The sequence below is a fragment of the Poecilia latipinna genome, unplaced genomic scaffold, assembly GCF_001443285.1.
Source record: "Poecilia latipinna isolate Pla-1442-1.1 unplaced genomic scaffold, P_latipinna-1.0 Scaffold1043, whole genome shotgun sequence".
In the NCBI taxonomy this organism is placed as follows: domain Eukaryota; kingdom Metazoa; phylum Chordata; class Actinopteri; order Cyprinodontiformes; family Poeciliidae; genus Poecilia; species Poecilia latipinna.
In genome coordinates, this window is record NW_015113659.1 from 179,313 (window position 1) to 191,218 (window position 11,906).

An 11,906-nucleotide genomic window follows, 5' to 3' on the forward strand; every position below is an offset into this window, starting at 1 on the left:
ACCGGTGAGAAAAATAGTTATGCTTCAATAGTGCATGTCAATATCTCCTAATCTCTGTACTGTACTTAAAGAATGTCCTGAATATGTTCAAAGAATCTCATACACCTTTAGAAAAACAGCACAATTTTAGTATAAATACTAGATTCTTTATTTAAATATTGTACATATTTTAAAACATACCAGTATTTACATAAATTAGACCTGCAATATTACACTGTAGACCTCTAGGCGTATCGGTCACACTCAGGCTAGAAAGAAGACAATCATACCATCAGACTGCAGAAGCACCTTGAGAACGGCTTAACATGAGATAAACACGAGAGGCAGGAGGGGAGGGAGGGGACACTTCATTTACATCAAACACCAGGGGAAAAAAATAGACACCAGCAGACGCAAAACAAGCTCGCAATGACAGGAAAGGCCTCTTGATTTACAGGTCTGGCTTTTAAGGCTGAAACTGTGATCATCCTTATTTATGTGAAAAGAGTAAAATGGTGCTGGCAGCAGAAGAAATACAAACCGAACCGGGCAGGCAGCAGGAAAGTGATATTCAGATAACCTGTTTTGTCTTGACAAAAGAGGATCGGTTAGATCCAGACGATGAAATTTGATCATGCATGACACAAACATTTTTAATTGTTCTATTGCTCCCTTAACAAATAGCACAATCTGATTAAAGTTTAATGCATAGCACACAAAAGAATCAGCTGGGACTGTACCGGCAGAGTACCAATATTATGATCCCTGGTTCTTACAGTGCGTCTTATCGGGCAAAATGGCTTTCCTTTTTTGGTTGCTTGTGTTGTGCTTACAGCTATCCGGTCACTTCAAAACACGCCAACCTAAAGCCTGCGACGAATGTGAGACAACGGTAACACACTAAACGTCACTACCAACGCCGCTGCTCGCTGCACATGGATAACTTACAGTACTGCTTTTTGAACAAAGCACTGATAATATACATAAAGAAAGTGGGTCTTTGGTGCACATGCTTTAAAACTGACCACTAAAGATTTTGTCGAGGAGTTTGGATGAGGCTTTAGACTAAAGGAGAAACTTGAATGGATAGTGCAATCTGTTTTGTTTTTATAAGTCCAGTGTATGCATTTACTCCCATGCATGTGCCCTGTGTTGCATTAATGTGAAAACTGCAGAGTGAGACAAGAGTAAAATATCCTATCCTATTATTATAAGAAAAGTATTGAGTGTTTTACTGCTTTTGAGTAGTGATTTGACTCAATGATGAAGCCAATTAATTGCATGTATGTAAATGTAGATATGAGCTAAAAATGTAGTTAAGACAAATGACAAAATCAGACCAAATACAAAAACAAAAAAGCAAACATATTGAAACATGTATTTGTATGCTTTAAATATTTTTCAGACAAAATAATGCTAAAAAAAGTATTTTTTTCTTTCAATGTACTCCTGACCCATCATTGCAACTACAAGCATTCCCAGCTGCTCTGAGATAAATATCAACATTCAAGACTTCTCACACATACCACACTCGTATTTTAACGTCACTCCAACCACTCAGCGGATGAAAAGACACGGCAAGCCGTTTCTGTATATATCAAAATATCATTGATATGCAGCATTAGGTCTACTATTTATTTCTTTTGCGTTGCTAGTTCAGCATTTGGCTGTTTTTTTGTTTTTTTTTTTAAGTTTCCTGTCTTACCAGTACGACAGATTTTGCCACCAGCTGGCAAAAATAGTTAATAGCATTACATTTTCCTGAACTACTGCTGTAAATTAACCCAGTGTGAGGAAATTAAGATTGCTCTCAAGCGTATTAGATGAAATACACAAACTGCTTGCCGTACTGATAATCCTTGCAAATATTTTGTTCGTTTCAGCAAGTGTGGAAGTGATTAAATTAAATACAAGATTATCACGTAGGCAAAGAAATGTGTTCATGAATGACTTTATATCCTACATGAGTTACCACAAGTTTATCATTCAACTGACAACAAAAATATAATCCTAAAAAATAACCAAAACAAAATATTTACAACCCACCACGATGTGCGCATCAGCAGCTTCCTCGGCTAAGTGACAACACCAGCTTAACCTTACCGCAACATTTTAACAAGCGTTACACTTTCGCTTTCACAGGTTTCTCGGACATTCCCAACCCCGAGGCATCAAAAAGCAACTCCCAAATCGTCCTTCTCAACAACACTCATTTCCCACACAAGCATCCTCAAGCTAATATATGTGCTTACTTTAACAGAACATGGGAGCAAAATAACAATGTAATAAAAGATTGACAGGGAGGTTCAATGACCTTCTCACAATATATCTGAATGCATGGCTTACTCCTTAATAATGTCACATTTATTGAAGCATAAGGGCCGCTGTTAAGAAAAAACAACCCCCTGTCTGTTCTGCTTCAGTCCCCTACAGTTTGTCCGATGACAACGTGTGAGACACGGGGAGTGATCTCAGCTCCTGCTGCATCATGATCAACATGAACATACTTTAGCTGCCTGCTGCCCGTACGCCACTCAAGCACCAAATTAAAACAGCGGAAGAAAAGAAAAAGAAGCAAACGTGGAGTTCGGCCACACTGTAAGGAGTGCGAGTTGTGTGGGTGGGCCTCCCCCCACCCCCACCCGTCAGCCTGCGGGGCATGATGGGAGGGCTGCAGGTGGAAGACTCAGGCAGGCGGCAAAGAAGGATCAGTCCCAGAGTAGCACATGTTCAGTCTGTATACTCAGCCACTATAGACAACAGCACCGTTATATCATCTGGTTTTCCTCCTGCAAAAAAGTGAAAAGTTTTCAGTTCAGAGAGTCCTTTAAAACCCTCTTAGTTTCGTTTTACAGTCTTTATTAACTTGTGCACTGTACGTGCTGCAAATTAATGTCCTCACCTCTTACATTCAGACCATTGTCACAGGCAAACTGTGCAAAAGGAGACATGTAATTTGGATCATAAGCTAGGTCGTGAGCTTGCTTAGCGATACTTTGTGCAGTCTGCAGTACGCTGTCGTAGTTTGAAGTCTGAAAACGAGAAATGTAGAATCATTAAAATGTGCAAAGGGTTTACTGTGTGTCAAAAAAAAATAAATAATGTCTTCCAGAAGTGACACCTTGAGTTTTTTTAGCTCCTGAAGAATCATGTAGTCTGGCATGTTGTCAAAGAGGCCGTCTGTGGCTGTCAAGATGATGTCACCGAGCTGCACGTCGAAAGATGAGCTGTCGGCTGCTTCAGGACTGGAACACAACAAGAAAAGGGAAAAATATGTAAAGAGGCAATATTGATAAACTGATAACAGAGCATTTGGAGTTACTCTAAACAGGAAGTACCCTGTCCTGAGTGTCTATGCAAGAAGTAGTGAGACTTCTGCTCACTCACACCATAAAAAGGGGTCATGTTTTATATCCTAACAACACAAGGTACATGGAAGCTATCTAAAGAGTCAGGTAATGACACGCTGCAGCTATAAATCTACATTAAAATATGTTTAAAACCATTAAGAACAATACCTTGCAAAAGTATTCATTCACCATTTTAGGGGACATTCCTACACGTTATGTTACAACCACAATCTTCTGCAAATTTTTGGAGTATTTAATGTGACAAACAGCACAGTTGTGCAAAGTTTACACAAATAAAGTTCTGAAAAGTGACAAGTGCATTCCAGACCAAAACTGTGTACAGCAAACTTTGAGTGTGTCCCTAAAAGCTTTGTACATATGTTCATTCTTCTTTGCATAATAGCTCAAACTATCAGATTGGGAGAAAATCCTGTCCCAAATCCTTCATCCGCCCAGACTTTGACTGAGCTATTGCAAGGCATCAATTTGCTCTCGAGTCCGCTTCACGCTGGAATGTGAACCTCGTCTCCTCCTCTAACTAATACTCATCCGACCTGTCGGCTGAGATGGACGGCCGTCTCTGAGAAGTTTTCCTGTTGTACTGCAGTCTTTCCATTGTTTTGCGAGAGCTTGAACAATGCTCTTTAAGATGCACAAAGTCTGGGGTATTGTTTCACAATCCAACACCAGTTTGACCTTTTCACCTTTTAAGGGTGCAGACAAACATGAGGAATGTTGCACTGCATCGAGATTCTTGGTAGTTAGTAATTTAGGATTTTTTTTGTTATAATGGCACTCTGTTACATTTCACCTACTACTGAACTTAAAGAGGCAGACTAAAATATGCTTTGTATGAGTCTTTTAATGTAAAACTACCAACCTGTCACTGAGCACAACTCCCTCTGCTCCCGGGGGAGCGATGGACAGCTGGAAAGGCGTGTTAAAATAGTGCTGCTGCTCATCTGAACGATGGACCACCTCTCCTCCACGCACCACAAGGAAGCCCGAGTCTCCAAGGTTACACGTGTGAAGCTGGTGACTCCGTCGATCCAGAACAACAATGCAGGCTGTACTGCTTCCTACAAACACAGGAATAAGACAATCATAAGGTTAGAAGTGTGCAAATAGAGGAAGCTGTTGTAAATGAACATTAGATAAAAAAAATATATATATTCAAATCAACTGTGAGTCAAATCAAACTGGATTCTTCTATTAGTTACTGCAATTGTGTTGAATATTACTATTATTATTGGGTAAAATGGAGACAAAAACAAGGTCACGGACTGTGCTTTCCTCTCCCAGATCACACTAACCTTGATGAAAGAGGGTCGAGTACTAACCTTGTCACAGGTTCCTAAAATATAATTAGAGTCTTTGACAAATGTCACAGCAGTCATTGGACGCTCACACTGGCCCAAAATACTGAGCCTCAAAAGAAATGTGACCTTGGTCACATGTTTGACTTGACCCTGCATTTCAAATCTTTACAACCCCTCAGCCTTATCAGTTACAGATGGATATGTGACCTATTTAGACCTCCGCAAGTGGAAACTTTATAAACTTTGCAATTTCATTACCCCACGCACCACAGAGGGTCAAAAAAATAGCCATTTAAATTATTTAAATGTAGGCATAAAACAAGAAACAAAATGACACAAAAAGAACACAAGCTATGAAATGCATCTAGAAAATATCTGTGAAAAACACTGAAGCACCTATAAAACCTGTGTAATCTGCTAAAAGTTAGTGTTGAGGAATATAGCGAGATAAATTCAACTGTTTAATGTAAAATGCTATGCAGGCCTCTCAGCAGCACTGCTACGGTCTGACTCATACTGCAGCTATTTAAGTATAGCTTCAGCGCAGCTCACTCCACAGATTACTGCACAACTCCCTGGTGTACCGACTGTTCAGGCGATTCTGAATGCGAGTACTCACCCAGCAGTGGGACCTTGTTCTGTAGCAGCTCGTAATAGCCAGAGGTGAGAATCCCCACTGGGTTAGAGGGAGTGAAGCGTCCCTCCTTCACCAATCGCTCACACGTTCTCATCAAGGTGGCAGAGAATTGAGACGGGTCGACACCGTAATCACGCCAACCGCCTACGCCATCAGCGACACCTATAAGACAGAAAAAAAAAAAAAAAAAAAAAAGAGAATTACAAAAATCTGATCTTTTATACTGGAAATTAAGTCAGAAAATATGCCTTTACAAGGCTTTCTTATATTCATGTTCCCTTAACTGGCTGACATCTGGTTATTTTACAACCACAAATTTATTTATTTTTTTATTTGGATTTTAGGGCTAGACCAAGTCAAACTTGTGTATTACTGTAAGATTAAAGAAAATGAGACATAGTTTTAAAAAATATCTAACAAGAATCTACCTCTCTGAATCAGAGCTGTGCAGAACAACCTTTTTGCGAGTTGCTTAGATTATGTCTCTAAAATCTTAAGTCCAGAGGTGGAACATTTTATCCACTCCTTTACAAAACAGCTTCAGCTCGTTAGATGAGATGGGGAGTGTCTGAACAGCAACTTTTATGAACTACAAACTAAATGGTTTCATTGTCGCTCTGGGAGTAAGTAGATGTTTTTCTGCTAAAAAGTCAAACACCACAACAGTCTCTTCTGTCTAGAAATTATATAGTTGTCCTATATTTAGCTCCATCCATCCAGAAATCAACTCGGAGAACAGCTGTATTCATACTGAGATTAAAATAGCACAAGTGGGCTCTAACCAATTAGGTGAAAAGGTCCCCCCTTATTGGGGTTCTACATGTGTATAATTGTTTACATTGAGACATTTGAAGGAAAACGCACCATGTGAAACTGAAATCCTTCAGGCACAATTCTACTTGACACACTATAGACCGACTTTTGTAAAGCTGCCAATCCAAAAGTACCTTTCATTCTCCTTTGTGCTGACTGGATGTACCACAATGAGTCAAAATTAGGAAGACTGTGGATATTAGCTTCTGTGGTAATTCAAGGATGGATTCCACTGTGCATTAATGCCTATTAAAGTATATTCATGTTCAAACTATTAAAATAGGCTGTTAGACGCAATTTTAGAAAGGGTTTCAAGTATTCAGTGAAATTGGTCATTCGAAGGAGGTTGTGGTATCGTGCTCTACTTTACTGGATTTTATTTTGTAGTGTCACAGTAAAAGCAGCTGGGAAAAAAAGCACATCACACTTGTCATATTCTTACTGGAAAATACATTTTACAATTTTCTTAATCTTTACAATTATACCCTACTTTCTGTTGGCCCGTTGTTACACCACACCTTCAAAAAACAAAACAAAACAAAAAAAAAATAGATGGAACATATTTCCTCTACTTTATCTTGCACAAGTATTAGCAACTGTTTTATGAAAGCAAAACTAAGCTAGAACGTGGGTTTCCTCTAAAATTCACTCACTGTTAGCGAGAACAGAAAACAAAGCTCCAACAGCAAAACAACTCACATTACCCACCTCTAGTTTTGCGCATAATCTGATTAGCTTTTTTTGCACTACTACAGAAGTCCATAATTACATGACTGCACATAGAGGTGGGGAGAGTAATCAAAAACTGTACCTCAAGTAAAAGTAGCACGTAAGTAAAATGTAGCCATTAAAAAAAAAATAACTCAAAAGTAAAAAAGTATTTTTCGAACTTTACTCAATTGTAGCAATACTTCATAATAATATTTCTCAAGTAGAACTAAAACGTTTGCTGTAAAAATACTCCTAGAAGTATTTTTTTTCTTCTAAAAAGTTACTGCAGTAAATGTAACTTTACAAATGTAAATAGTTCCTGCCCATCCCTGGCTGCACATTGCTTTAAACCACGTGGTCTGTGCAGTATTCGGCTCGTGTTTACCCTCGTGCCGGTGAGGACAAAACGCATTGAGGTAGCAAGCTGCTGCTAGCAATATGGCTGCCTCCACGCTCAACCATTCTGACCTCTGCAAGACATTGTAGTGCTCAGTTCGATGGTTCTTTAATTGAGCACTTTGCAGTCATATTTAGGCGTAATACAGTTTATTTAAATCCCCTGATATTATGTATTCAATTCTCAGCTTTATCGCTGTGTAGCCATGGTGGAGCTAATCTAGGTGAAAGGTCATATGGTGTTTTGAATTTAAAAGATACACACAACTAGAACATAACTGGACTCCGGTTTATTTTTTCTATATATGACATCAGGTGATTAGTGCATGCCAATATGCTACATTCTGCTAGCTGGACACGAGATGAATTTGTCAAGTTCCTATAAAAGCTGCAGGGGGCAGATAGAGTGGGGGCTGTTTTGTTTTCATCCGAGTGGTCTGCACACGTGCGGGCTGGACCACTGAAGGTCACCCGATCACAGTCGTGAGCCGACACCTATTTGACAGAGCTTTCCATGCCCGTGACCTTACCCAAAACATCGGCGGTCCTGTGTCGCGCTATGAAGCAGGCGTCATCCCCGTAGCACATCCCTTTTTTCAGGATCCCTTTGCGAAAGTCTTTACCAAAGCCATAACTGGCGGTGATCAGGCTGTAGTCCCGACCGTCTGTCTGAGAGAGTCCGCCCAGGACAGCCCTGGCTACCAGTCTGCCATAAGACAATACAGATAACATCCCCCAGCAAGGAGAATCTCTGTCCTGATTAGAGGCCGAACACGCTGTTCCTTTCTTTCTCTCTCCAACCAGCCCGACCACCTGCCTGCAAGTCCTCTGATCACCGGCTGTCCGTCCTTATCCGTCCATTAGCCTCCAACAGGCCCCACCGCTGTGAAAATAAAGTAACCGCGGCTGATTCTCTGAACTGTCACCCTTCGACCTGGCTGCTTAGCGTGCTGTTTATGTCTCCGGTGTGCCGTTCTCGCTCACTGCAGTTCCTCCACTGGGCTCTCTCCTCACCGACATGTTGCTACCGGACACAAAGCTACGAGAACATACGGGTTTCTGACCGTTTACAACCGCTGCGGCGTGCGTCACAGCTGCGTGCCTACGGTTGGCTCCTCCCAATACGCATGCGCCGCAGAGGAGAGGAAAGGAGCAAAGAGCACAAAGGTCAAGGACAGAGGAAGAAAAGAAGCACGAAATTATATTTCATGAATTTATATATATACTGCTCAAAAAATAAAGGGAACATTTCACTTTAATTTTGTGTGTGGCTCCAAATCCAGGCCTCCATTGGTTAATAAATTTGATTTCCATTGATGATTTTTGTGTCATTTTCTTGTCAGCACATTCAACTTTGTACAGAACAAAGTATTCAATGAGAATATTTCATTCATTCATTCAGATCTAGGATGTGTTATTTGAGTGTTCCCTTTATTTTTTTGAGCAGTATATATATATATATATATATATATATATATATATATATATATACTGAAAAATACTCCAAAATTCAACTTATTTCTGATAGGAAATGAGGCATTTTATTTACATGCAAGTTGTTTTTTGTTGTTGTTGACTTTATTTTTTTTGTTGACTTTACAGGGTCAACAAAAAAAATCCTTCCTTCTCACATTTTGCTACAGCTTCAACTCAGGACTCAGACCTCTAAATGCTGATATGACTTCCAGTTAGAAAAAAACAACTTATTAGGTACCCATGGATATGCACTTCCAAAAGGATATACATGTTCAAAATAAAGTATCCAACTGAAAACCTCTGTTCTGAAGTTTATTGACTTAGTTTTCACTACATTTCTCCTCTTCTTCCCTCTCAGTTTTCTGTCATTGTCACAAGAAAAGGCTTAGACTACGGTAGTTTAGGTAATTTCTGACTGGTCACTGGATAACTGATAACTTGTTCTCTTTATTTTTCTACTACATCATTTATTTCAACTTAACTTTTGTTTTCTGTTGTTTTTCTTTCTATAGAAGCTACACCTGGTCTGGTGTTATGATTGGCTTGGATTCATTCCTGGAGGAGGGCATTGGCTGATGATGCTGACATCATTTTACCAGTCTGCCTCTCCTGCTGTTAAACGTTTTCTTTTCATAAACAGAAATGTGTGGTTATAATAGACATATTTGTCAATAGATTAATTTTTACCTTTTGAATCCAACATAAACATTTTCAATTCAAGAAACCAACAAACTGTTTATTTCTAAATCCATTGTCTCCCCCTAGTGGACTATGGTTTCTTGCTGGTTAGTAATTGAGTTTTGAGTAATCTTGTTCTAGCTGTGGCTTCCCTATTTCTCACATGTACAATTTTTAATACTGGGAATGTAAATACATGGGAGTAAAAAACACCTGGTAGCAGGCCAGCCAGTTGTGGAAAACAAAAGGTCCAGAACAAAAGCTGGAAATCACTAAAGTGCACAAAGACAGATGTTTGAATGGATCTTAAAAGTGCACACACTCCTTGCAAAATTTTCAGGACAAGAACAAAATGAGATTAACTTAAACCTTTTCCACAGATGTTATGACAAAACAAATCAGTTTGTTTTGTTATAAAACAAACTGATAAAATATAAACGTAAAGAATAAAAAATGTGCACAGTCCCAGTTGTCCAAGTGTGTACATAACTAGAAGAAGCTTCTTTAGATGTTATAGCACTCTATCAGCATTGCCCATCCTGACTTTGCAATTTTTGCAAATTTACCACATCCTAGAGATTATGAGGATATCTCTTGTCCAAAGTCTTCTTCAGATTTTTTGTCAGTTCCAGTTCTGGACTCCCATTCCAGAACTCTAACTTTTTATTCCTGCAGATTTTTATCTGGGATGTTTGAAAATCCTCAAAATACTTTTGGAAACAATTTAAAAACTGGTCTGCATATAAGGTTGTGAAATTCCAATACAGATTTTACACTGATTAATGAAAATAATAAATGTTTGTGTTTTTTTATTTTTATTTTTTTTTTTACATATACCATTTTTTATTAAGATGTAAATAAAACAGATGGATGGTTTGAGAGATGTCAGTGTAATTTTCTACCAGAAATAAATTTCTTGGTTGGATGAATTTTATTTGTAAATAATTTGGCTGTGTGACCAGATTTTCACATGTCGTCACTGCTATTCTGACGACGTATCTCTGAGGATGAGCTGCAAGTTTGTTTGTTTTGTTATAAACAAATCACGACATTAATGACTTCACCGGTGTTGTGTTCTTGCTTGTAATACAGTAAACTGTGAGAGAATGGGCAATAACCGGAAGTACGTCCGTTCTGCGTAACGTAACATAACGGTTGTCAGGACGACCTAGTTCTAAAACAGTTTTCTCAATGGTATCGCCTTCAGACCGTAATAACACTTGTCAGTATTTCATATATTTTTGTAATATAGCTCTGTAGAAATGAACTATGTCGAAAATATTCATTAATGTTATATATTAATACTGATTGAACGTTTGAATGTTGACCAGAGATGCTGCTGAGCATACATATTCTGATCTTTGTTGGCATCATAATTCAAACGTTAAACACTGGGTTCAAAAATATTTCTAAAACTCAGGATATGTGGCTTTTTGATGGCTTTATTTCATCGAAGTTACTACAACTTGTTCCCGCCTTCTCCCTATTTTCCCCAAATGGTGCGCCCCGTGACAGAAAACAAGCGCACCCAGAGCACATAAACCCACCCAGATCAGAAGCAGCGGCTACAGGCGGAGAACAACAAACGCAGTGTTATTGAATTACGAAAGAAGCGCAACCACCAGCCATCAATTTACCGTAAGTAAATCTAAGATGTGTTACCCTAATCGTGCTATGTTTGTTTTCATGATTTGCCCCTAATGAGGAAATAAATCGATGCTGTCAGTTTTGTTATGATAAGGACATAATACATGCAGTGGTGGTTACTCAGTGGTACGTCCTTAGCAGTTATTATATGCTGTATTTACCAAACACAGATCTTTCTGTTTGTACTCAGCCAAAGCGTAAAAGAGCAACGAGATTGATCTGCTTCGAGGTAGCCTACTTGAAACTCAGTTATCACATTAAGGCCGTGTATCAAATTAGGCCTAGACTTTCTATGGAGTCCAGTTATTCAGGGTGGCTTAAATATAAAAACACCCCTTCATGTTGTTCAAAATGTTATAAAAAATAGAGCGAGCTATATTTGTTTTGTAATTTCTAATTGCTTTGTTTTACTTCTCTCCTTAAGGCTGTGATGGGGTGGTTATTAAAAATTGGACTTCTGTCCCTGATTATTATGTTTCTGCTGAATTTTGAATCAACTTGTGCTAAAAAGGGCAGTAGCAGCAGCAGTGGAAAGAAATCCACAACGTCCAACCGAGGAAGTGGAACCCAATCAAAGCCATCAAACTCTCAGCCCGGAAACTACCCTGGACAGCAGAGCCCCAATCGCAACACCAATCCATATCCTTCTGGAGGGAATTACCCGTACCCTGGAAGTAAGAATACTAATCCAGGTGGGCATAACAGGCAAAATCCACCAAGTTATCCAGGAGCAGGGAGCAACCCAAATCAGTATCCAGGAGGGAATCCTGCAGGAGGTTACCCTGCAGGAGGATACCCTAATCAACCAGGAAGAGGAAATTATCCAAATCAGAACCCAGCTGCTGGCGGCTACCCAGCTGGTGGATACCCCAACCAAGGCAGAGGAGGGTATCCTAACCA

The 11,906-nt window shown here is 39.3% G+C and overlaps 2 protein-coding genes across 4 annotated transcripts in view; one reads left to right on the forward strand and one right to left on the reverse strand.

Annotated features, from left to right (window-relative positions):
• Nucleotides 1-1,368: 1,368 nt before the first annotated feature.
• Nucleotides 1,369-8,285, reverse strand: LOC106959087 (protein phosphatase PTC7 homolog). The gene is made up of 6 exons (XM_015051400.1): nucleotides 7,736-8,285; nucleotides 5,268-5,447; nucleotides 4,210-4,408; nucleotides 3,101-3,224; nucleotides 2,882-3,011; nucleotides 1,369-2,768 (listed from the first exon to the last, which is right to left on the reverse strand). The coding sequence occupies exons 1-6, from the start codon at nucleotides 7,935-7,937 to the stop codon at nucleotides 2,710-2,712; spliced, it is 894 nt and encodes a 297-aa protein (XP_014906886.1). The 5' UTR covers nucleotides 7,938-8,285; the 3' UTR covers nucleotides 1,369-2,709.
• A 2,589-nt stretch (nucleotides 8,286-10,874) lies between these two features.
• The window catches only part of LOC106959083 (prisilkin-39-like), a 6,741-nt gene continuing 5,709 nt past the window's right edge, over nucleotides 10,875-11,906 (forward strand). The window contains exons 1-2 of one of the 3 annotated variants that reach the window (XM_015051397.1): nucleotides 10,875-10,997; nucleotides 11,431-11,884. In XM_015051397.1, the coding sequence (XP_014906883.1) occupies nucleotides 11,437-11,884 (448 nt within the window). In that variant the 5' untranslated portion in view covers nucleotides 10,875-10,997; nucleotides 11,431-11,436. The remainder of the gene's footprint in view (nucleotides 10,998-11,430; nucleotides 11,885-11,906) is intronic. The other 2 variants (XM_015051395.1, XM_015051396.1) reach the window with 2 other exon arrangements.

Coding starts and splice junctions, on each gene's coding strand:
- LOC106959087 (XM_015051400.1), bottom strand. CDS start 7,937: ATGTTATCTGTATTGTCTTATGGCAGACTGGTAGCCAGGGCTGTCCTG. Junction 5,448..7,735: donor CAGGACCGCCGATGTTTTGG/GTAAGGTCACGG, acceptor TCTGTCTTATAG/GTGTCGCTGATGGCGTAGGC. Junction 3,012..3,100: donor AGGAGCTAAAAAAACTCAAG/GTGTCACTTCTG, acceptor TCTCGTTTTCAG/ACTTCAAACTACGACAGCGT.